Source organism: Colobus angolensis, unplaced genomic scaffold (assembly GCF_000951035.1).
Source record: "Colobus angolensis palliatus isolate OR3802 unplaced genomic scaffold, Cang.pa_1.0 Scaffold601, whole genome shotgun sequence".
NCBI lineage: Eukaryota > Metazoa > Chordata > Mammalia > Primates > Cercopithecidae > Colobus > Colobus angolensis.
In genome coordinates this window covers 563,238-587,661 of record NW_012119611.1, presented here as the reverse complement: position 1 = coordinate 587,661, position 24,424 = coordinate 563,238, and the positions used below count along the sequence as shown (strand labels likewise).

The window sequence follows — 24,424 nt, the reverse complement described above, 5'->3', positions numbered from 1 at the left end:
TGCGGCCCCCGGGGAGGGAACCGACGCCGCCCGGCCCCCAAGACGGCGGGAAAAGCAGGCAGCGAAGCCTGGGAAGCCCCTTCGAGCAAGTGCGGCGCCGCCAGCCGCTGTGCCCAGGGGAGCCTATGCAGCAGGGCGCCTGCCACTCTCACCCAGGGTCAAGAAAAAGCGCTCGGAAGGAGCCCTGCGACCTAATGGGACCACAGCCTGGAACCTGTTGCCCTCATGCCCCATCCGCAATCAGCCACGCCTAACGGGATGGTCCCTGGGCCTCAGGGACCCTGGAGCCAAAACCGACGTACCACCCACAACTGCCATGTGCATAGTTCACGGAGAAACAAAAGCACGACTCCTCTTTGACTTCCCTATTCCACTTGATTGTTTGCAGAGTACTGTGTTTTCTATGTCCCTCCCCCAAAGATCGTTGTATTGAGTGATAAGCTTTGCCGGCTAAACGGTCTAAATGTCTTAATGAACCCAAATGACCCAAACTCAAAAGGTAGTGCTGTTTGCAGTCTCTTTGACTCTAAGGTTTTAAAAGATGGATCTAAAGTTGATTGTGCCAACTAGTGTGCTGACCACGCTAAATAAAAATAACAATCATGAGCACGTAACACTTTGACCTTCCTTACTGCCAAGCGAACACCATGCCAGCGATTGTGCTAAAGCACTTTACAGGCGTTATCTCATTGAATCCACAGCAACACCCTGTCAAAGGGCTCTTATTATTATCTCCATTTTGCAGGATGACAGTGTCAGTTTCGAGAGCCACACAACTAGAAAATCATCCATAGGAAGCCAGAGCTGTGCCAAGAGCCCATCCACTTAAGCACCACTCTCTGCTTGTTGTGGGCATCATCTGTGTGACGTTTGCTAGCATCTTCAACAAAATGACCATCCTACCATCCCATCAGGCCAGGTGCTTCAGGGTGATGAGCTAACATGGTAACACTAGTGGAGTCCATCAGCATGCACACACTGGCTTATAATGATTTTCTTGTGTGAAATAATGTCAGTGTGAATAATGGGTTCAGTAAGTCAATGGGTGGGAGTGCCAGCAGAAATGTGAATTTTTAAAAAGCGAATCCATGTACAAAATTAGTACCTGTTCAAGTGAGAACAAATTGCTGCCCCTTCCAGATGGCAGTCCAGGTGGCTGGCTGGTCCCTCCAGGGAATGCTATGTTATTAGGGGTTCATTCTTTGTCTCTGCCTGTGGGCAGCTTGAGCACTTAGCAGTGGCTGTGGCCATATCAACTGTTGCCAGTCCCTGAGAGTCCCGCTATGCATTGCTAATTATCTAAGTCTTGCTCACACCTGTGTTTAAAAAAAAAATCCCTTAATTATACTTTCCTCATTTCAACCCCTTGAGTCTACCATTTGCTTCCTTTTGAAACCTTGACCAAGAGACCTGGTCATGAGGAACTCCCTATGACATTCTAGGTGTGAGTCCAGGGAATGGTGATCATGCAGCAGCAGGGGCCACAGAGATGTGAGCCACCTGCTCAAGCAACTTTCCTGTACCTTCCAGACCTGCTTGAGTCTGGTCTCAAATATTCCACTTCCAATAGAGGACCAAGTAACACTAAAGGTATCAGGGGCAGCTGAAGTTACATGGTTCTTTGGTGCCCCACGGCCAAGCATTCAGACTTTGCCACAGCCCAGGAGCAAGCTGGAAGCTGTTGGTCAAAAGGAAAATACTTCTTTCGTGGTTGCGGGCATGGTTTACTTCAAAACTCTAGGGGTTTGCTGTATGTTTCTCCTATTGGGACTTGCCAGAGGCTTCATGTAGCCTCCCAATGTGTCAAAGGTTCTGTACCTGTTGAATCTACATAGTCATAAGGGTCAAGTGGCCTGGACCTGTCACAGAGCCTTTTTTTGCCCTGGATCTCTCCCTGAAAACATGCAACCCTACAGATTACTTGCTGAGTGCATTGGTGCGGCACAATTAAGTGTAGCATATGTTGCCTACAAAATTCAAACACCCACACCAAATGCTATGCCTCTTTCTGAGTGGTAGGTGGTATGAGGTACAACAACATGTTGAATACCCAACGTGGTCCAGACCATCTAAAAACTTTGCTGAGGTTCAGGCTCTTGAGTTTTCATGGGGCTTATCACCCGCCCTGTGGTGTACTTGTATCTTAATAAAGCATCTAGAGTATTCACTACCTCTTGAACATCAGGTCCAGTACATATGTCATCAGTGTAATAAACCAGCACGACATTCACAACAATCAAATTCCATTCAACGTGGATTATGACAGTGAGCCACAGAATAGATACAGCCCTAAAGTTGTACTTCTGTTCCTGCCAGATGAAAGTAAGCTGCTTCTAGTGTTCTCTGCTGAATGGGAAAAAATAACATTTGGCAGATGGATAGTTGTATCCCAGGTGCCAGGGGGCTGTGTTGATTTGCTGTAGGAAAACAGCATCATCTGGTTTCAGATGAAACCAGATGAAAAATAGCAGCTTCAGTTCGAATCACAACCTGATAAATTCTACAATTACCCACTATTAATCTCCAAACTAGCCAGACGGGTTAAATAAAGATGTGATATGAGTAATTATTCCTGTTCTCCTTGCTGGAGAAATTGAAATTGTTCCTTCATGGAAACCCATCCCAGTTTCTCTGCACTCTAGCCTGGGAAGAGGAGAGAATTTGAATAGCAAGTGATTTTTGGCACCTGAATTCCCTTTGTGGCTTCCTCATTTATTTTTTATTTAAAATAGACTTTGTTTCACAGTTCATTAACTTCTGTAAATCTTATAACTACAAACTTGTGAAAATAAATGCCCACTATTACAGAAGAGTTTCTATCTCAATTACATCATGATGAGTCAAAGTGGCTATGCATCTAACTTATTCGCTATGAAAAGAAAATTTGAAAAGAAAATTCTAGATCACAGACAGGCATGGGAAACAGTTTCACATGTGTGTGAAAGCCAATAATGAGGGAAAGGACTGCACCTTCCTATATCTCCCACCCCCCATCCACCTTTTGATTTAATAAATTGAAGAAGTATGTGAATTAAAGGCCTGGAGTGCCATGGCACAAGTTCAGATAGGGGAACACTCTTTTGCCTAGATAGGTATCCATAAAGGACTTCTCTAAGAGTTAAAATCATCTAATTTTCATCTGGAATATGAAATTTGACTTTATTATTATCAATGATAGTCTTTCATCATATCCATTATTGTTGTATTTAAAATTGCCCAAAATTGGTCAGGTACGGTGATTCACACCTGTAATCCCAGCCCTGTGGGAGGATGAGGCAGGAGGATCCCTTGAGCTCAGGAGTTTGAGACCAGCCTGAGCAACATAGGAAGACCCCATCGCTAAACAAACAAACAAATAAATAAATAAAAGATTGCACAAAATTGTTGTCATAAGTCCAAATCAAACACTTCTCAATTGATTCCACAAAGCCAGTATTACTCTGATACTTCCAGAACCAGAAAAAGTTAAAAAAAGAAGGCTATATGCCAAGATGCCTCATGAATATAGACACAAAAATCCTTAGAAAAATATTAGCAAATAGAATCCATAAATACATAAAAAGAATTATACACCATGCGTCTCAAGATGCAAGGCTTGTTCAATATTTGAAAACCAATTAATGCAATACAGTACATTAACAGACAAAAGAAGAAAAATCACATGATTTATCAGTTGATGCAGAACAAGCATTTGACAGAATTCATGACAAAAACTCTCAGAAAACTCTCAGAAAATGGGGGAATTTCCTCAATTTATTAAAGAACATCTGCAGAAGACCTACAGGTAACATCATACTTACTGGTGAAAACCTGGACACTTTCCCCCTAAGACTGGGAACAAGGCAAGAATATCCACTCTCTCCACTTGTATTCAACATAGTACTAGAAGTCCTAGTTCAGTACAATAAGATAATAAAAAGAAACAAATTGCATAAAGATTGGGAAGAAAATGTCTCAATTTGCAGAACATAATTGTCTCCACAGAAAATCTCAAGGAATATGCAAAAACAACTCCCCAAACTAATAAGTGAGTTTTGCAAGGTTGCAGGATAGAAGGTCAACATATAAATCTCTTTATACAATTTCAAGGCTTATTATAAAGCTACAGTAATCAAAACTTTTTGTACTGGTGAAAGGATAGACATATAGATAAATGGTATGGAATAGAGAGCCTGGAGCTAGGCTCACATAAATTCGTCCAACTGGTTTTTGACAAAGGTGCAAAAGCAATTCAATGGAGGAAGGATAGTCTTTTCAACAGACTGTAGCAACTGGACGTCCATAGGCCAAAACCAAACAAAATACCTCAACCCAATCCTCACACCTGATACAAAAATGAACTCAAAATGGATCCAAGATTTAAATATAAAATGTAAAACTACAGAACTTTTAGAAGATAAAATAGGAGAAAATCTTTGGGACCTACGACCTGGTGATGAGTTCTTAGACATGGCACCAAAAATACAATCCATAAAAGAAAAACCTGAGGCCAAGTGCACTGGCTTATGCCTGTAATCCCAGCACTTTGGGAGGCCGAAACAGGAAGATCACTGGAGCCGAACAGTCTGAGACCAGCCTGAGCAACAAAGATAGACAGCGTCTTTACACCAATTTTTTTTTTTTAAATTAGCCAGGTGTGGTGGTGCACACCTGTAGTCCCTGCTACTCAGGAGATTGATGCGGGAAGATGGCTTCAGCCCAGGAGATTGAGGCAACAGTGAGTCACAGAGCGAGATCTCGCCCCCCCCCAAAAAAAAAGAAGAAGAGAAAAAAGTGATAAATTCGACTGCATCAAAATTAAAACTTGTGCTCTACAAAATACCTTGTTAAGAAGTATAAAAAGACAGCCAGGCATGGTGGCTCACACCTGTAATCCCAGCACTTTGGGAGACCAAGGCTGGTGAATCACCTGAGGTCAGGAGTTCGAGACCAGCTTGGCCAACATGGTGAAACCTTGTCTCTACTAAAATTACAAAAATTAGTTGGGCGTGGTGGTGGGCCCTTGTAATCCCAGCTACTCGGGAGGCTGAGGCAAGAGAATTACTTGAACCTGGGAGACAGAGGTTGCAGTGAACCCAGATCATGCCACTGCACTCAAGCCTGGGCAACAAAAGTGAAACTCTGTCTGGAAAAAAAAAAAAAGTATAAAAAGACAAGCTACAGACTGGGAGAAAATATTTACAAATCATGTATCTAACAAAGGATTCATATCAAGAATATATAAAGAATTCCCAAAAATAAACAGTAAAAAAAAATCCAATTAGAAAATAAACAAAAGATATGAAGAGACATATTTCACTGAAGAGGATATACAGGTAGCAAATAAGCCTATAGAAAGAGGTTCAGCATCATTAGCTATTAGAGAAGTGCATATTAAAACCACCATTACCTACTCATCTAAATGGAAAAAAAAAAACAGTTAGCAGGCCAGGCACGGTGGCTCACGCCTGTAATCCCAGCACTTTGGGAGGCTGAAGCGGGCAGATCACCTGAGGTCAGGAGTTTGAGACCAACCTGGCCAACATGGTAAAACCTCATCTCTGCTAAAAATACAAAAATTAGCCAGGCGTGGTGGTGCATGCCTGTAATCCCAGCTACTATGGAGGATGAGGCAGGAGAATTGCTTGAACCTGGGAGGCGGAGGTTGCAGTGAGCCAAGATCGAGCCATTGCACTCCAGCCTGGGCGACAGAGCAAGACTCCGTCTCAAAAAAAAAAAAAAAAAAAAAGTCAGCAAAATCCCCACATTGGGCCAGGCATAGTGGCTCATGTCTGTAATCCTAGCACTTTGGGAGGCCGGGGCAGAAGGACTTCTTGAACCTAGGAGCTCAAGATCAGCCTGGGCAACATAGTGAGACTGCGTGTCTACACAAAACACAAAAATTTGCTGGGCATGATGGTGCACGCCTGTAGTCTCAGCTACTTGGGAGGCTGACAAGGGAGGATGACTTGAGCCCAGGAGGTTGAGGCTGCAGTGAGATGTGATCACACCAATGCACTCCAGCCTGGGTGACAGAGTGTGAGACCCTGTCTCAAAAGAAAACAAAACAAAATTCCCACAATGATTTCCTGACCTACAGAATGAGGCCATCATGGCAGAAAGGCCCAAGTGGAAACCCCTAGAGTTTCCCCTTCTCACAAAGTGTAAATCAAAACAAATAATACCACATACTTAGGAGCAATTTCAGAAATTAGTTCTGTCACCAAAGACTTGAAAAATGCAGAGAAGAAAATTCCTATCACACCGTCATTTAATTCATCCGTTTGGCCTGCACAGCAGTTGGTTAGGTCTTGCTAAATATGGCAGTTCTAAACCAGGACTCCAAAATTCTTGACACTCCTCCCATTGAGAGGTGGGGTTAATGTTCCCTCCCCTTGAACCTGAGCAGGCTTGTGGCTGCTTCAACCATAGACTGCAACAAAAATGGCATGATGAGACTTCCAAGGCTAAGTCATAAAAGGTGATGCAGCTTTTTGCCTTTTTCACTCTAATCCTTGCTTTGGAGGTCCTGAGCCACCAAGTACAGACTCCAGCTAGTCTAAGGCTGCCATAAAGAGAGGCTGTGTGTAGTAGGTGCTCCAGTTCCAGAGGAACCCAGCCTTCCAGCCATCCTAGTATAGGCAACAGGCTGAAGAAGCTTCCAGAAGATTATAGCCTCCAGCCATCCTGTCACCCCTATCCATCAAGTCATCTCAGCCGAGACCTCAGACATTACGGAGCAAAGAGAAACTATTCTCACTGTGTCCTGTCTTAATTTCTAACCTGAAGAACCTGTCAGCACAATGAAATGGCTGTTTAATGGCACTAAGTTTGGGGGTGGTTTGTTATGCAGCAGTAGAAACCTAAACCGTGGACATTAAACGGCTGTGGATTACTGAAAGCATATTCAGATGGTTATTTCAATTGCTGCTATGGTTCCAGATGTGATCTATTTGCTAAAACAATTCCATACCTCTTCCAACATTCTGTATGCAGCTGTTGATCTGGGCAATGATAAAGTGGCCTGTTGAAGATTCTGCTGTGTTGCTAGCTGGGACACAACACTCTTGTGAGGATCTGGACCATACGCTGAACTAGAAACCATTAAATGGTGCAGTTTTTCTCATGGTCAGAATATAAGAGGTCTGGAAAACAGAGTTGAGGTGGGGAATGGCATATCTCACAGATATGCTGAATAATCTGCCTTCAGAATTTTTGCTTCTCAACCTCATGACTTTGTACCTGGCTGGTTTAGATTCTAGTACCCAAGAAAAACATGCTTCCACTTATGAGAATCACTCCACTAACCTGGAAACAGAGCCACTTGGCCACTTCTGGCTCCTCATGCCATTACCCAATCCTCCCCTCTCCAGCTGACTTCCAGTTACAACTCGTTGGCCAGCACTGTGCCACATGGCCACCTGAACTGCAAGAGAGGCCAGTAAATGATGTGACAAAGGATCTAGTCACAGGCCTGGAGACGTTGGGGTGGGAGAGTAGGAGGGAAGTGCTTTTGCTTCCCTGCTAATTCCCTCAGGAGAGAGTAAGGGAACCTGCAATCAGATAAACGTGGGGGTTGTTTAACAATGGAGGCTCAGTAAGAGTTGGGGATCCTGGGGACTCCCAATTCTCCAATTTACTCCCATTTCCAATCCCAGTGTTCTATGCTTTTCTGATCATGGCCCCAACCTTTACTAAGGGAACTGAGAAGGCTGTGAATTCACTGAGTTTTGTAATTTGGAGAGGTGATGGGTCAAAATTTTAAAGTTTGGTTTTTAGTTGTTTTATTCTTGTGCCTGTAAAAGATAAGTACTTCCTTAAGCATTGTTACAGAAATTCCCTGGATTTCTGTCTGTGACCCAAACCAAAAATTCGAGGAATTTGGCTGTCATTTAAATGATCCCAAACAGTCATGAGCGGTCATCCTATCCCACAATTCTTGAAATCTTGTGCAATCATCACCAAAATGTAATTTTAGAAACTTTTTTATCACCTCAAAAAGAAACCCTGTGCCCATTAGCAGTCATTCCCCATGTTCCCCTAAATTCCTAGGCCAAGGCTACCACTAATCTGCTTTTTGTCTCTAGATTTGCCTAGTCTGGATATTTCCTATAAATGGAATCATACAAAATGTGGCCTTTGGTGTATGGCTTCTTTCACTAAGCATAATGCTTTCAATGTTGTATCCATGTTGTAGCATGGATCAGTACTACATCCCTTTTATGGCTAATAATATTCCATTGTATGAATAGACCACATTTTGTTTATCTATTCATCTGTTCATTTTGGTTGTTTCTACCTTTTGGCTATTGTGAATAGTTCTGCTATGAACATATGTGCAGAACCATCTGTCTAAAAATCCATTTTCAATTCTCTTGGGTCTATACCTAGGAGTAGAATTGGTGAGTCACATGGTAACTTTATGTTTAACCTTTCAAGGAATTACCAGACCATTTTCTAAAGTGGCTGCATCATTGTATTTGATGATGGAGTGCTGCTTCACATGCCCAACTTCATGGTTTGGTCAGACGACACCCAGTTTATCATGGGCAGCTCAGGTCTTAAAACCACGTGTATCACAGTCATTCCGTTTCAGTAAATAATTACAGTAAGCAGGAGCTTTTCCTCCTGGCAAATTATTATTTTTTGTGTGTGGAGGTTTTAGCTTTAAGTTTATTTCAAATTCCAGAGGGCTGAACTGTGAGTCTCTTACTAAAGCTTGGAAAAGGCTCTGTGTAGCATCCTAATGGGATATGCCATCTCCAGAAAATGGTCCACTGAGTGTCATGCTTCTTGTTTAGCAAGCAGAGGGTTCCAAGTAAGGCAACTTGTCTTTCTCTTTGGAGGGACTGTCTCAACATGCCTCAGCCCACTGGATGCCCAGGAAGCTCACTGAGGTGTCACCTCCCTGAATTTTCAAGGGGCTTATCTCTCACCCTGTGGTGAAATATTTGCTACTTCCTAAGCATCAGGTCCGCTCTGCATGATGTCTTGGGGTACAGTGAGATGATCAAATCAGTTTCCAGGGAATCAATTATGATAATGTGCCAGAGGCTTCCTTTGATCTTTCCTTCCATTATCACCCTCAGTCCTTGAGTCAGGAAGCCCCTGTGGGAATTTTTCCAGCTACCAATTTACTGTTTATTACAAGTATGGATTCAAGAACTGGGGAGAGAGTCACAGGGTGGCTGATAGTGAAAGGGACGTGGGCTGACTCCACTTCTGACCATTGGACCACAGTGGCATTCTACTTCCCCAGCGATTAACACAGGCTAGTGCAAGCCCCTAGGAAATGGCCATGGGTCCCAGGAGAAGGCAGGAGGCAGGCTTCAAGTACACACTTGTAGCGTTACATATGCCTGGCCTCACCTTTACAGGTTCACCTCACAGGCTCTGGCCTGTGGACTGACTAGATCTGGGAACTAGATGAGGCATTATGATTTTCCATTGTGGTGATTCAAGGCAGGATGCCTTTAGCCAGACCTAGAGTTACCGGGGTTATACAGATCATGATGGCTTACTACAGGACACTGTGATCAATTAGACACCATCAAAGATCCCTGGGGAGAAATCAGTTTGGTTCCAGCTTCCAGCCCTGCTGCCTATCATGATACCCAGGCTCATCCTGTTTCTATGAGATTTAGTGCCAGTGCTTTGTCTCTGCTCTTTGGCGTGAAGCCCGGTCGTGGAGTTCGAATTGAGGTGTGCTGTGAGCATAAATGTACACTCCGGAAAGTCTTCGTGAGGGGAGAAAAAAAAAATGTAAAATATCCTATTCATACTGTTGTGTTTTGCCTATATGTGGAAATGAGAATATTTCGGATACGCTGGGTTAAAAAAATTCATTATAAAAATCATTTTCACCTTTTTCTTTTTACTCTTCTTTTATGTTGCTGCTGGAAAATTTAAAAGTCAACATGTAGCACGCACTCTACTCCTATTGGCCATCTGCTCTAGCTGGATGGGAACTGCAAGCAGCAAAGGGCTTTCAACCTCTCCGAGCTTTAACATGTTCACTTATTAATCAGGACTGATCCAACACCAACCTGAAAGGGTCGGTGTGAGAAAGCAAAGAAAGAGGTACTGTTTACGGAGCGTTCAGCCGTGAGCCCAGGCGCAGGCGCGGAGCTAAAACCGGAGGTGAACCAGTTACAGCTGAGGCCACGCCCACAGACTCCGGGCTGCCCGGGCGGGCGGCAGTCGCGCTTCTAGCCTGGGCCAACCGGGCTGGTTGAGGCTCGATGCTCACGCGCGGTCGCGCCCTCCGTACTGGCCAAGCCAGCAAATCGCATTGCGCGGACTACCAGCGCGCGCCTCGGATTCCGCCCTCGGGACGGCCCCGCCCCCTCCCGCCCCGCGGCAAGGCACGCACAGGGCGGTGCGCGGGTGGGTGGGTCCTAGCAGCGCGGCCTGACGGGACCGAGGCGGCGGGAGTCTGCGGTCGGTCTCTCGGCTGTGGTCCGGGCTGCACGCACGCGGTGCAGGGTAACATGGCGGATGCGGAAGGTAAGGGCTGCAGGCGTCAGGGCCGTGCTAACTCCGGGCGACTCGGGGAGCTGGGGGTGGGGGGATGGTATCGGGGCCCGCGCACGCCTCCTTCTGGTTCCCGCCGGCGTGTCGGCCTCTTCTCCGCCCGGCCTTAAGCCGGCCTTGTCGCTCGGCACTGGCTCCATGGCAAGGGCGCGAGAGTGGAAGCCCCTCGTGGTGACTTAGTATGATGGGGCTCGGCTCTCTCACCTCTCTGGGATCCGGGTCGCCGTCGAAGGACCTCTGCCGTGCTGCCCACCCTGTGGTGGCGGGGGACGTGGCAGTGCCTGTGCTGCTGCCAGCCCGGACGCCGCCGTTACAGCTCCATGCGACTAGGGGGGCAAGGGTATTGGAAACGGGCCGAGAAGAAAAGGAGCCGAGGGACCCCGGAGCAGGGATAGAGCTCCGAGTTCCAAGAAAGTTCTAGAGGCCACAAGCCCGCGGGGACAGTCGAGTGGTCGCTTGTGGAACTTTCCGGCCCGCTGCCTGAGTGCTTCTGTTGGATATTTAAGCCCTGCCATAGCCACGTGGTGAACCGGAAGGGAAGCCGACACGTGCAGTAGCCTGCAGTCAGTTACCCAGCCATGCGACCCATATATTTGGCCTTACACACTTTGTTTTCTCGCTTACCTACGGATATACGTTCTGAGAAATGGGTCGTTAGGCGATTTCATCATTGTATGAACATCAGAGGACTCTTACACAAACCTTGATGGCATAGGCTACTACACACCTAGGCTGTATATGGTGTAGCGTATGGCTCCTAGGCTACAAACCTGGACAGCATGGTACTGTGCGGAATGCTGTAGGCAGTTGGAACACAGCGTCGAGAGTTTGTGTATTTAAACATGTCTAAGCAGAAAAAGGACAGTGAAAATATAGCACAGGGCCGGGCGCGGTGGCTCAGGCCTGTAATCCCAGCACTTTGGCAAGCCCAGGCAGGCGGATCACCTGAGGTCAGGAGTTCAAGACCAGCCTGGCCAACATGGTGAAACCCCGTCTCTACTAAAAATACAAAAAAATTAGGTGGGCGTGGTGGTACACGCCTGTAATCCCAGCTACTTGGGAGGCTGAGGCAGGAGAATTGCTTAAGAACCGGGAGACCGAGGTTGCAGTGAGCCGAGATCCTGCCACTGCGCTCCAGCCTGGGGAAAGAGGGTCCCCCCACTCAAAAAAAAAAAAAAAAAAATATATATATATATCTATATATATATAGTACACAAGGTTATAAGTGGTGCACCGGAGGGCACTTACCATGAATAGAGCTTGCTGGGCTGGAAGTTGCCCTGGCTGAGTCAGTGACTGAATGTGAAGGCCTCAGACTGAAGACTACTGAAGACTTCGTAATCTGTATACCTAGGCTACACTAAATTTATAAAAATATATTTTTCTTCAGAATAAATCAACCTTAGCTTACTGTAACTTCATAAACTTTTTACTTCAACTATTGTAATAGTACTTAGCTTAAAACGAACACATTATTCAGCTGTACATAAATATTTTCTGTTTTTATCTTTATAAGTTTTCTATTTAAAAATTTTTTAATTTTTTTTTGTTAACTAAGGCACAAACACACACAGCACACGCAGTAGTAGCCTTGACCTACACAGGGTCGGGATCATCAAGACATCACTAGGAGATAGGAATTTTTCAGCTCTGTTATAATCTTGTGGGAGCCACCGTCACATATGCAGTCTGTCCTTGCAAAACATTATGTGACATGTGACTAATCATAGACCTAAAATACATTTCCTACCTGCCCTAATTTCGGTCTTTATTTTAAACTGTTGTTTCATTTATTCTTGGGGAAAATTCCCGAATCCTGTGTTTGTTTTTTTAGTAATTATTTTGCCAAAGAAACATAAGAAGAAAAAGGAGCGGAAGTCATTGCCAGAAGAAGATGTAGCTGTGAGTAGTAATGTGTTTGACTTCACTTTCACTGAAAAGGTTTACTTAAATAACAAACTAAAAAAAAGAGGTGTTTTTAAAGGTTTCCAAGGAATGGGCCAGCATTGGTGGTCATTGTGTAGATTTGAAAAAGCACTGAAATGAGACAGCCCCAGACAGTCCAAGTGTCCTTCAGGCATAGCTTACTAAGTGGTGCTGGCCTTAACCAACTGCTCTCTCTGAATTTCTCTTCTTATGCCACCCACAGACCCACCATCCCCCTTTCTCTTTAAATGTTTGGACCTCTCTTAGTGGCATTTCACTTCCCCTCTGTACTCCTGGTTCATTTCTTCTCTCTCTTTCCCTTAGAGGTCCCAGTGAAAATGCATAGGAAGCTTTATTTTCTATTTAAAAGGCATACATTTCCGTGGCAGTAATGGAATTGTTCAAAATCGGGTGGGAAGTTTAATAGGTTATATTTCTGTCCTGTCGAAGGAAATACAACACGCTGAAGAATTTCTTATCAAACCCGAATCCAAAGTTGCTAAGTTGGACACGTCTCAGTGGCCCCTTTTGCTAAAGGTATGTGGTTAAAATCGTGCATCAGGTGAATGCCTGCTTTTATGTTATTTCCAAGTGTTAAGCAATTGATTGAGAATACTTACTGCTGGCATCCTTGACTTTAGGAAATGCCCACTGATACAGTTTAAAGCAGGATTCCTTAAGGTATCTGAAATGAAGAACCAAGTTTTTAAAAAAATTTGCAGTGCACTTGACACTGTTGTAGAATAAATGTCCCCACAATGTTAAATTGCTAAGTTTGTAAACAGTTCTCAGTTTTTGTACTTAGTCCATCCTGCAGACCTATGCCAGTTTGTGGGCCACATAGTGGTACTGACTCTTTTTTTACATGTGCTCACGACATGGTATTTTGTTTTGTGTTGTGTCGTTGCTTTGTAGAATTTTGATAAGCTGAATGTAAGGACAACACACTATACACCTCTTGCATGTGGTTCAAATCCTCTGAAGAGAGAGATTGGGGACTATATCAGGTAAGTGTTGGCAGGAGGCACTGTGCAAACTTACTTTCTTTTGAAAATGCTTTCACACCAGCTATTCAAGAAGGCAGTGACATGCCAGAATAGCTTTGTCTTGAATATATAACCTGTACCCACAGTGAATTCTTTTTCTTTTAACTCTAGATCTGTTGTTTCATTGGCGCACAGGAGTGGGTGATACATTAATTTTTTTTTTCATTCTAGGACAGGTTTCATTAATCTTGACAAGCCCTCTAACCCCTCTTCCCATGAGGTGGTAGCCTGGATTCGACGGATACTTAGGGTGGAGAAGACAGGGCACAGCGGTACTCTGGATCCCAAGGTGACTGGTTGTTTAATCGTGTGCATAGAACGAGCCACTCGCTTGGTGAAGTCACAACAGAGTGCAGGTATTTGGGAGAGGGAGGGAAGGACTGGCTAGAGTGGAAAGCTTTCTGTATTTCCCTTCTATGTTTTGTCGCCTGGAAACTATTTCTTCGTTAGGGAAAAAAAAAATCCTAAAGCAGAGATACTGTTTTGGTTTCTGTATACCTTCTGTCCCCTGCTAGATCTTGGTGGTCCACCCTTTTTGGAATTCCACATACTAAGCATGTATTCATCAAGCTGACGGGATCCATTTGTAGCCTGGAGGCAGAACTCTGTCCAGGTTCAGTTCTCAGCTTGTCACTCCAGGCTTCTCACTCTGTGCCACTGCTTCTGCCTAAAATATCCTTCCTTCATTTTTATCTGAGAAAAGCCTGCTTATCTTGCAAGGCTTTTTCCAGGCAGGTTCTACACTGGGTACTCCCAACTGTCCCTGTCAGTACATTGAATTCCCAGTGAGAGAGTGTCTTCATTCTTTCCTACATCATCACCATGAAATCTGTCTTCATGCAGATTTTATAGAAACACAAGGTCAAACTGCTTGCTTTTCCTGTTGTGCAAAATGGGAGTGACTGAGCATATAAGAAATACGAAAAACAGAAAACTCAGTGGCCAAACCTGACTACTCTTGTCATTTTTCAGGCAAAGAGTATGTGGGGATTGTCCGGCTGCACAATGCTATTGAAGGGGGGACCCAGCTTTCTAGGGTAAGTCTGCAATTGTAGGGAGGACACCCTTTGTTGATTTGGATCTCTGAGCCCCTAAACATCTGGAGATGGGTTAGCTGTCCTGGCTGACTCCTTTTGTGCCCTTTTCAGTCAGCTGCCACAGCCAGCCTGGACCAGTGACTGCACATTTACATTCTGATGAGGGTGTTTGTTTTGGTTTGTGTTTGTTCTTAGGCCCTAGAAACTCTGACAGGTGCCCTATTCCAGCGACCCCCACTTATTGCTGCAGTAAAGAGGCAGCTCCGAGTGAGGACCATCTACGAGAGCAAAATGATTGAATACGATCCTGAAAGAAGATTAGGTGGGTCATTAGGTCTGTGAGTGGCTATGAACACATTCTTCAGGATTCTGTTCTCTTGTCAAAAGTAGATGCCCTTGAAGTTGAAGACTTTCTGAAACCTGCCCTACAGCTGGCATATTGTCTGTGGGCAATAGTTTTTATTATCTTTTGTTAAAAAGTGAACAGTGCCTAGTAAAGTGAGATGGCTTTTGCACTTTTTACGATGACTGCTTCCGCTGGAATTGAAATGTTTTCATTCTGCATTTGTGTAGTTCGGTGCTTTGTTCAAAGGTGTTTTCACCAAAGTATGTTTTGCATGTGTTTTTTACTTGTTGCAATTTTGACTGCTTAGAAGTTTCTGTTGTACAACACATCATTTAAAAGGTTTTTCTGTTGAATCCAGAGTATTCTCCAGATTGAAGCCTATGTGTAAAATGCTACCAAATGGCAAAAAGCAACAATAAACAGTTGGATTTTACTTTTCTTTTAAACATAGCAATACTTAGCAGGGCTGGTCAGATTAAGTTGTCAGAAGTAAATTTAAGACAATGCCTATTTTCCTTCCATCCATGAAACATACCATGCTGAATATACCTGCAACTAACTGTTAAAAATTCTGTTAATATCAGAATTACAGATCTTTAAATACAGCAAATGCTTATATTTTAAGAAGTGGTTGCCCTTGGCATATTGTGTTAGTCATGCCCTCTGTCACCTCTAGTCTTGATGGCTCAGATGAAGGATAACCATTTCTCAACCAGTGATGTATTTATAGTAGGTGCTGCTTTTCTTTTGTGTGTATATCTTAGGAATCTTTTGGGTGAGTTGTGAGGCCGGCACCTACATTCGGACATTATGTGTGCACCTTGGTTTGTTATTGGGAGTTGGTGGTCAGATGCAGGAGCTTCGGAGGGTTCGTTCTGGAGTCATGAGTGAAAAGGTATGTGTTACGGGGCTAGAAGTTTTAGAGCTTGTTCTTAACATCTGCCAGCCTTTGGTGGCACTCCACTTGCTTCATGTTGTGGGAAAGGCGCTTTCCAAAGTGTTGAGTTCAGTCCAGGGCAGCTTTCCTGTTCTGTTAATTAAACTTTGGGACATTAAAATGGGCTAAGGGAGATGATTGGGTAGGAAGTATTATTCTATTCATTTGCCTCCCAGCCTACAAAAATGCCTGCTTGGGATCTAATACTTCAATGGTTAAAGATGCCTGGAAGAGCCAGGACTGAAGAGGCTGAAGACATAATGAGCTTGGACTAGTAGACAAGTTACATTCAGTTTTAGGAAGTTTGGGATCTGATGGGCCGAGATGCAAATAAACTGAATTATTTTCATACATGGCTGCTTTTCAGGACCACATGGTGACAATGCACGATGTGCTTGATGCTCAGTGGCTATATGATAACCACAAGGATGAGAGTTACCTGCGGCGAGTTGTTTACCCTTTGGAAAAGTTGTTGACATCTCATAAACGGCTGGTTATGAAAGACAGTGCAGTAAGTTCCGGGTTAGGAGTTTATATTTGGACAGAACATACTCCAAAGATGAGGCTTGCTCTTTTTATTGTTTTCCTTGGGTTTTATTTATTTATTTTTTCAAGTCCAAACCAAGTATACTAATTTAAAGTAAAAGTTTAATGGTAGGAATACTTAAAAATAAGGCACATTAGGCCGGGCACAGTGGCTGATGCCTGTAATCCCAGCACTTTAGCAGGCTAAGGCAAGAGGATCACTTGAGCCCAGGAAGGAGTTTGAGACCAGCCTGAGCAACATAGTAAGACCCTGTCGTCACAAAAATAAAAAATAGCCAGGTGTAGTGGCACATGTCTGTATTCCCATCTACTTGGGAGGCTGAAGTGGGAGAATCGCTTGAGCCCAGGAGATCAAGGCTGTGAGCTGTGTTTTTATGATTTGATCAGAGAGTTGGCCTTTTATAAATTAAAGCATACTGTCTTCTCTAACTTGAGGGATAAAAATTTCTGGATATTTAAAATGTTTGTAGTTGGTAGTTATTTATATGCAAATCTTGTACAGATGTTTGCATATTTTGTATGTGTATAGGCTGTAATAAATACTGAAAGATGGCACCATAATAGTTGAAAAAACTCGGTCGCAAAACAGTGGACAGCATAAATGTGATATCCTCTCCTTATCAAACCGTTGGCTTCTGGGTGAATGTAAAGGGAGGGTCAAATGTGATCAGCAAAAGAGATCTAGGTGAGTGGAGATGGCATGAGGCAGATGGGTGCCTTGGGCACCATTGAACTTCTGGAGAGGAAGCCTTAAGTTGTACCCACTGATCTATAAATTCTGCACCAAGACTTTTGTGTGATTGGTTCAACAGGCCTCAGTAATCTTGTTTTCAAGTTCTTTAGGAGCCTGTTACTGCCTGGATCTCTAGTAAATCTTTTCTTTCTCCTGATAAGGAGGAGAGAGGAGCAATTAAGGAATGCCAAGGCTATTTTTTTGTTTAAAATGAAAATACCAACCAGGTGCAGTGGCTCACACTTGTAATCCCAGCACTTTGGGAGGCCAGGCCAGGCAAATTGCTTGAGCTCAGGAGTTTGAGACCAGCCTGGGCAATATGGTGAAACCCTGTCTCTATTAAAAATACAAAAGTTAGCTGGGCGTGGTGGCGCATGCCTGTAATCCCAGCTACTTGGGAGGCTGAGGCACGAGAATCACTTGAACTCGGTAGGTGGAGGTTGCAGTGAGCTGAGAACGTGCCACTGGACGACAGAGGGAGGTTCTGCCAGAAAACAAAAAATAAAAGGAAAATACCTGTGAGTCTGTAGAACCTGAAAACCTGAAAGTCTTCTTTACGACTTTTAAGTCGTGTGTGTCAAGTGCAGAGAGTGGTGCCTAGCACAGTGAGGTGGCTGTTGCTCTTCTGAGTCCCTTCATGCACCTTGCAGCTAGTGGGCTATCAGTGGCATCCCTGTTTCATGGTGTCAGACCCACCCCCTTGTTGTCCTCCTTTACTCTGGTGTGGGAGTGGGGTGGAAGGCAGCAGCTGGGCCCCTCAAACATGGTGCCATCTCTGCAGGTAAATGCTATCTGCTATGGGGCCAAGATCATGCTTCCAGGTGTTCTTCGATATGAGGATGGCATTGAGGTCAATCAGGAGATTGTGGTTATCACCACCAAAGGAGAAGCAATCTGCATGGGTAAGAGGGGATGTTTATTTTTTAAATTGTAAATGTTTGTGGTTACATAGTAGGTGTATATATTTATGGAGTTCATGAGATGTTTTGACACAGGCATGCAATACATAATAATCACATCATGGAGAATGGGGCATCCATTTTAAGCATTTCTCCTTTGTGTTACTAACAATCCTATTTTACTGTTAGTTATTTATCTATCACCTTAGTTATTTTAAAATATACACTTAAGCTATTGATTATAGTCACCCTGTGACTATAATCTATCAAATAGTAGGCTATCAAATAGTAGGTCTTACTCGTCTTGTTCATTCATTTGATTTTTTGTTTTTGTTGTTGGTGTTTTGTTTTTGTTTTTGTTTTTTAAGAAGACAGAGTCTTGCTCTTTCGCCCAGGCTGGAGAGCAGTGATGTGACTTCGGCTCGCTGCAACCTCTGCTTCCCAGGTTCAAGCAATTCTCGTGACTCAGCCTTCTGAGTAGCTAGGATTACAGGTGCACACCATGACACCTGGCTAATTTTTTGTATTTTTAGTAGAAACGGGGTTTTGCCATGTTGGTCAGGCTGGTCTTGAACTCCTGACCTCAGGTGATCTGTCTTTATTTTTTTTTTTTGTACCCATTAACCATCCCTACCTCCCTGCCAGCCTCCAACTACCCTCCCAGTCTCTGGTAACCATTCTTTTACTCTTCTCTGTCCATGACTTCAATTGTTTCGATTCTTAGCTCCCACAAATAAGTGAGAACATGCAATGTTTGTCTTTCTATGCCTGACTGATTACACTTAACATGATCTTCAGTTCCATCCATGTTGTTGGAAATGACAGGATCTCATTTTTTTTAAGGCTGAATAGTATTCCATCGTGTATATGTACCACATTTTCTTTATCCATTTATCTGTTGATGGGCACCTCGGTTGCTTCCAAATCTTGGCTATTGTGATCTCTTTGATAACACTACCTTCCTTTATTTGGGGTATATACCCAGCAGTGGGATTGCTGGATCCTGTGGTAGCTCAGTTTAGTTTTTTGAGGAACCTCCTAACTGTTCTCCATAGTGGTTGTATTAATTTACATTCCCACCAACAATGTACAGAGGTTCCCTTTTCTCCACATCCTTTCCAGCATTTGTCATTGTCTGTCTTTTGGATAGAAACCATTTTAACTGGAGTGAAATGATACTTCATTGTAGTTTTGATTTGCATTTCTCTGGTGATCAACATTGAGCACCTTTTCATATGCCTGTTTGCCATTTATTTATCTTCTTTTGAGAAGTGACTATTCAAATATTTTGCCTGTTTTTTGATTGGATTATATATATATATATATAATTATTAGATTGTTTTCCTGTAGCGCTGAGTTCGTTATATATTCTGGTTATAAATCCCTTGTCAGTTTGCGGATATTTTGTCCCGCTCTTATGCATATGGATGTCTAGTTTTCCCAGCACCATCTGTTGAAGAGACTGGTTTTTACCCAGTGTATGTTCTTGGTACCTTTGTCAAAAATGAGTTCAATGTGGCTGTGTGGATTTGTTTCTGAGTTCCCTATTCTGTTCCATTGGTTTATGTGCCTGTTTTTATGCCAGTACCATACTATTGTGGTTACTGTAGCTCTGTAGTATAATGTGAAGTGAGGTAATGTGATTCCTCTAGGTTTGTTCTTTTTGCTTAGGATCGCTTTGGCTATTTTGAGTCTTTTGTGGTTCCATGTAAAGTACCAGTGTTTTTTAACGCGTGAAAGCTTAGCTACTGTTGGATTGTCTCTTAAGACTTTAAATGCTCTGCACCCTCTTAGTGAATGAACCTTAGAGCTATTCATTTAATGGGTCCAATTTGTACCAGAAGTAAGCATGTCATCAGGATTCCTTAGCTCTGTGAGCAGGCAGGCCAGCCATGGCCTATGGACAGCAGCAGAAAAGGAATCCTTAAAACTTCAAAGGTTCTGTGGCCGCAAAGGGAGTGTGCATGCCATTCCTATAGATGTCTTGAGCTGCAAGCCTGTTATGTGTATCATTAGGTGCTTTGGTTAGGTGTTTTTTAACTTGAGAAGTTTAACATCATTTCAGAGGCCTCCTACTCATAATGGGGGATTTCTTCCATATGCATATCCTGAGCAAAGGAAACCCCAATTAAAGTAGTAGAGCTCAGAGTTTTAAAAGTGGCATATAACAGTAGAGTTGGGGCTCATCAATTATCTATTCTTTCCCCCTTCAAATAATTCTTTTCTTTATTCAATGCCTGTAGCTATTGCATTAATGACCACAGCGGTCATCTCTACCTGCGATCATGGTATAGTAGCAAAGATCAAGAGAGTGATCATGGAGAGAGACACTTACCCTCGGAAGTGGGGTTTAGGTCCAAAGGTAAGTGGTACTGGGTTGCGTGCTCTGCCAGGTTCTTTTGTTTGGCATTGTTGAATACTTGGGCAGCTCTTGGTGTATTTCACCACCACAGCCTTGTATTGTGCTGGGCTCTGGATTGTCGATGAGTGGAAACAGGCCCTGTCTTGGGCCTTAGAGATTTCAGTCTAATGAGGGGAAACAGTTGGGCATTACTTACGTAATCACACAGTGGAATGGCAAATTTCATTCATGTTAGTGGCTACCAAGAAGTGCAGAGAGGTGGCTGTCACCTGGAGTGTCCACAGTGCTCAAGGAGTCTGGGCAAGAGATCATCTGTTAAGCCACACCAGTGTGAAGAGTGGATTAGGTGTTGATGAAGTGAAGAGGGGAGGGGAGAGTTCAGGGCAGTGGGAGGGAGCAAGCAGCATGTGCAAAGGCAAAAGAGTAGAGTGGCTGTGGTGGGGACATATGTCTGCAGAGGCTCTCACTAGTAAGCTTTGTGACCTTCAACAAATCCTGTGTGTGTTGGAGTTAGTGGGCGAATTCTGAATGCTCTGGAGAGGAGTTTGAGGCCCTGCTGAGAATACACCAGGGAGGAACCTTGTTCTATTCTTTGCAGTCACCATGCCCGCTTCCGCATTGACACCATTCTAATGTTGACACCTTGATGTTCCACCAGGCAAGTCAGAAGAAGCTGATGATCAAGCAGGGCCTTCTGGACAAGTACGGGAAGCCCACAGAGAGCACGCCTGCCACCTGGAAGCAGGAGTATGTTGACTACAGGTGAGGGCAGGATGTTTCAGAGCCAGGGGTGGGTAGAGATGGCACACATGGATGCAGGAGTACATAGACGACAGGTGACGGACAGGTGAGCACGGAGGTTGTAGAGCCCAGGGGAGGGGGAGTCGCTTGGTTTGGGGCAAACTTGCTAAATGCAGGACCACAGGAACCAGCCCTTCGGCTCCCATGAGGTCTTGGCTGCCCAGGCCAGTTAGGGGTGTGGGCCTGCACGGCAGACAGTTATCCCTTTCTAGTCTGGTTCGTGGGACTCTAGAGGGAGTCAGTCTGCAATAGTAAGTGGTGAGTTCTTCTGTCCAGCGTTAGTATTTTGATGGTGGCTTTAGACTTGCCAGATAACACTACATAACATCAGTACTGCCCTGGAAAGCCATTCAGTGAATTTGACCTATTGCTATCTCTTCTCTTTCAGTGAAACTGCCAAAAAAGAGGTGGTTGCTGAAGTGGTAAAAGCCCCGCAGGTAGTTGCCGAAGCAGCAAAAACTGCGAAGGTGAGTGGCATGCTGTAATGTTTGGAGTGTGCCGAGGGAGATAATCCTAAGAGGCACTGGCATTCGTCTTACTGTGTGACTGTCTGCAGTCTAGCCATATACCCTGGCGTCAGAGGTGCAGTGCATACACAGGTAATGCTGCCTTATACCCTGGGCTGCTTGTTTGGGCTCTGCAGGCTCCTCTGATTTGTATTCCCTGTCGTATCTGCTGGGAGGAGGAATGTGGGCTCAGGAATCAGATCGGCCTCAACTCCTACCTCAGCTATGGCAGCAACACAGGGATAGTATGGGTGCTGGTGTGTGTGTCATTCTGGCCCCCGCCCTGGGTCAAATGGTAGGACAGATGTGTTGAAATCAGAGGCCATGGCTGTTGGACACTTGAGGCCATACGAAATTCAGCAGAGAACAGAATTGCATCTTAACTCGGCACCACCTGGTGTTGAAAGAGTCAGTCAAGCATGGGGTGGCAAGTCCACCCCATGTTGCTACTGGCATTAGCGCACAGAATGACAGGTCTGCACTCAGAAACGGGGGGCGGTACTGAGTATCCTGTACAGGCTGCGTGGGAGGAGCTTCTGACTTGTCAGATGTGAATTCCTGCTTTGCCTGCTTTCTGTGACTGCCTTGCAGTCGTGAAAGAAACAGCTTCTCTGGGCCTTTCCACCCCTAAGCCCCATGCTGCTGCTGTTCTGCTCCTCCTCATGCCTGCCTCAAGGCTTCTTGGATTTGGGGGATGAGACTGTCTTCAAATCCTCAGTAAACTAAAGCCCTGTCCGGGTTTGTAGTCACAAAATGTCCTGTTGGATTCAGTTGGGATCTTTCTCGGTGCCTCACTACCTTTTGACTCACTGAACCTTTCTTGTCCATTATTGCCCAAGATCTAACACTTAACCAATTGCTTTCATCTCAGCGGAAGCGAGAGAGTGAGAGTGAAAGTGACGAGACCCCTCCAGCAGCTCCTCAGTTGATCAAGAAGGAAAAGAAGAAGAGTAAGAAGGACAAGAAGGCCAAAGCTGGTCTGGAGAGTGGGGCCGAGCCTGGAGATGGGGTGTGTGGAGATATGTTCAGGTTCCTTGGGCTGGCTTAGTCCCTCCATGGGGAAAGAATTACCCAGGTGGTACCAGCTTTGTTACTCTTCTTGGAGGAGCTGTGGCCTGGGGGTGGCATGCGACTGAGTGCCTTTAGTGCTTCCCCATGTTCCCGGACTGCTTTTGCCCTCCCTGTGGAATGGACAGATAGAGGTACCCGGCATCTACCACTTATACTTAGAGCTCTATTGATGGTGGGTAGAGAGGATGTGTAGGATGGTGATCTGAATGTTTCTACTTCCAAAAGTAGACCACTAGGGTGTCACTGAAAGGTTCTCAGAACTTTGTGTCACATGTAGTATTTAACCCAAAATATCCTTATAGGTCCTGAAAAAAGGCTTGCTTGACTGTGGATCTTTACCACATTTCCTTCTGGGAGACTGATAGCTTTGTTAGTGGATCCCACGGTATCTATAAGCTTTCATTCTCTTTCTTTCTAGGACAGTGATACCACCAAGAAGAAGAAGAAGAAGAAGAAAGCAAAAGAGGTAGAATTGGTTTCTGAGTAGTGAAGGCCACTTGAAGCATTGTGTCCAGCTGGAGGAGAAACTAAAGCCTTATTGAGAAAACATGTTATAGATCCTTTTGTTGCTGAGAGAGTGGAACATAGGTCCTAGGCAGGGTGAAGAGTTCTGGCACATTTTAGCTGCTACTTTGAGACCTCGGTGATGTTACCTGGTGTGGTCATCCCATCTTGTCCTGTTTTAAGGATATGGGTGATAAAAGAGGCAGAGTTTATCCCAATGACTTCTCGGTTTGAGCTGGGAAGCCTCACCTTCAGACCCAGTAACACTGTCAGCAGCTGTCTGCTAGTGGTTGTCTTAACATCATAGTCCTAGTTTGCATTTTTTTATCCCCTCTGTTTATAAGGTTTGTAAAACAAAACAAAACAAAAAACTAAGTCTGCTCAGTGAAATGGTGTAGAACCCTAAATAAGTGATAGAAGAGTGTCACTGAATTTTGTCTCTGAATTCAGTATAACTGAGTTTTGTCCATGCTGGTGTCTGACGGGGGCCTGGTAGTTTTCCATCTTGTTCTGGCCCAGAGGTCAGTCCTTTGCACTTCCTCAAAGCTTCTGTACAGTGTTCACCTAAATCCATCTGACTGCTTGTTCCTGTGCCGTCTTGTTTTAGGCCTCGTTTACTTTTAAAGAATGAAATTGTTCATTGCTGGGAGAAGAATGTTGTAATTTTTACTTATTAAAGTCAATCTGTTAAGTTTTTTATGTATTCCTGTTGGGTTTTCTTGTTGGTGATCTCATGCTAGCAGAGCAAAAATTGTAAAATATTTTGATTAAAAATCTAGGGCCCTTTATGTCCTATTTGAAGTGTGATGCTTTTATGTTTTCTGGTTTTTACGTTTTCGTTCTGTATCTTACACAGTTCACCTTGGGCCCTGTCATCTGATGTGAGTGCTCAGAGGCAGTGATTACCATAAAACCAGTGATCTGTAGAAGAACAGAGGAGAGGGTTGATGTATTTATACATAGTGGGCCTGGCAGGAGGGAGGCAGGGTGAGTCGGGAGAAGGAAGCTGAAAGTTAGGGACATTCAGGAATCTGAAGGCCTTGGTGACAGATCAGTGGAAGAAAGGTCTAGGGTTGCTTCCGATTTGGTATTAAGAACCAAGAAAGAGGCCGGGTGTGGTGGCTTACACCTGTAATCCCATCAACTTTGGGAGGCTGAGGCGGGCAGATCACCTGAGGTCAGGAGTTTGAGACCAGCC

At 44.3% G+C, this 24,424-nt stretch overlaps 2 protein-coding genes across 3 annotated transcripts in view; one reads left to right on the top strand and one right to left on the bottom strand.

Annotated features, from left to right (window-relative positions):
• Positions 1-234, bottom strand: part of GAB3 (GRB2-associated binding protein 3) — a 73,976-nt gene extending 73,742 nt beyond the window's left edge. Inside the window, exon 1 of the mRNA XM_011963220.1 lies at positions 153-234. Within this exon, the coding sequence (XP_011818610.1) occupies positions 153-234 (82 nt within the window). The remainder of the gene's footprint in view (positions 1-152) is intronic.
• Positions 235-10,248: 10,014 nt separating this feature from the next.
• DKC1 (dyskeratosis congenita 1, dyskerin) lies at positions 10,249-24,027 on the top strand. 2 transcript variants are annotated; one of them, XM_011963217.1, is made up of 15 exons: positions 10,249-10,485; positions 12,347-12,414; positions 12,889-12,975; positions 13,354-13,445; positions 13,656-13,840; positions 14,457-14,521; positions 14,717-14,843; positions 15,632-15,762; positions 16,172-16,315; positions 17,865-17,985; positions 20,226-20,344; positions 21,003-21,091; positions 21,534-21,612; positions 22,523-22,660; positions 23,141-24,027. In XM_011963217.1, exons 1-15 carry the CDS (start codon positions 10,470-10,472, stop codon positions 23,207-23,209), a joined length of 1,530 nt encoding a protein of 509 aa, XP_011818607.1. In that variant the 5' UTR covers positions 10,249-10,469; the 3' UTR covers positions 23,210-24,027. The 2 variants fall into 2 exon arrangements, with proteins under 2 accessions (XP_011818607.1, XP_011818606.1); XM_011963216.1 differs by having other exon boundaries at positions 21,003-21,106.
• The last annotated feature ends 397 nt before the right edge of the window (positions 24,028-24,424 follow it).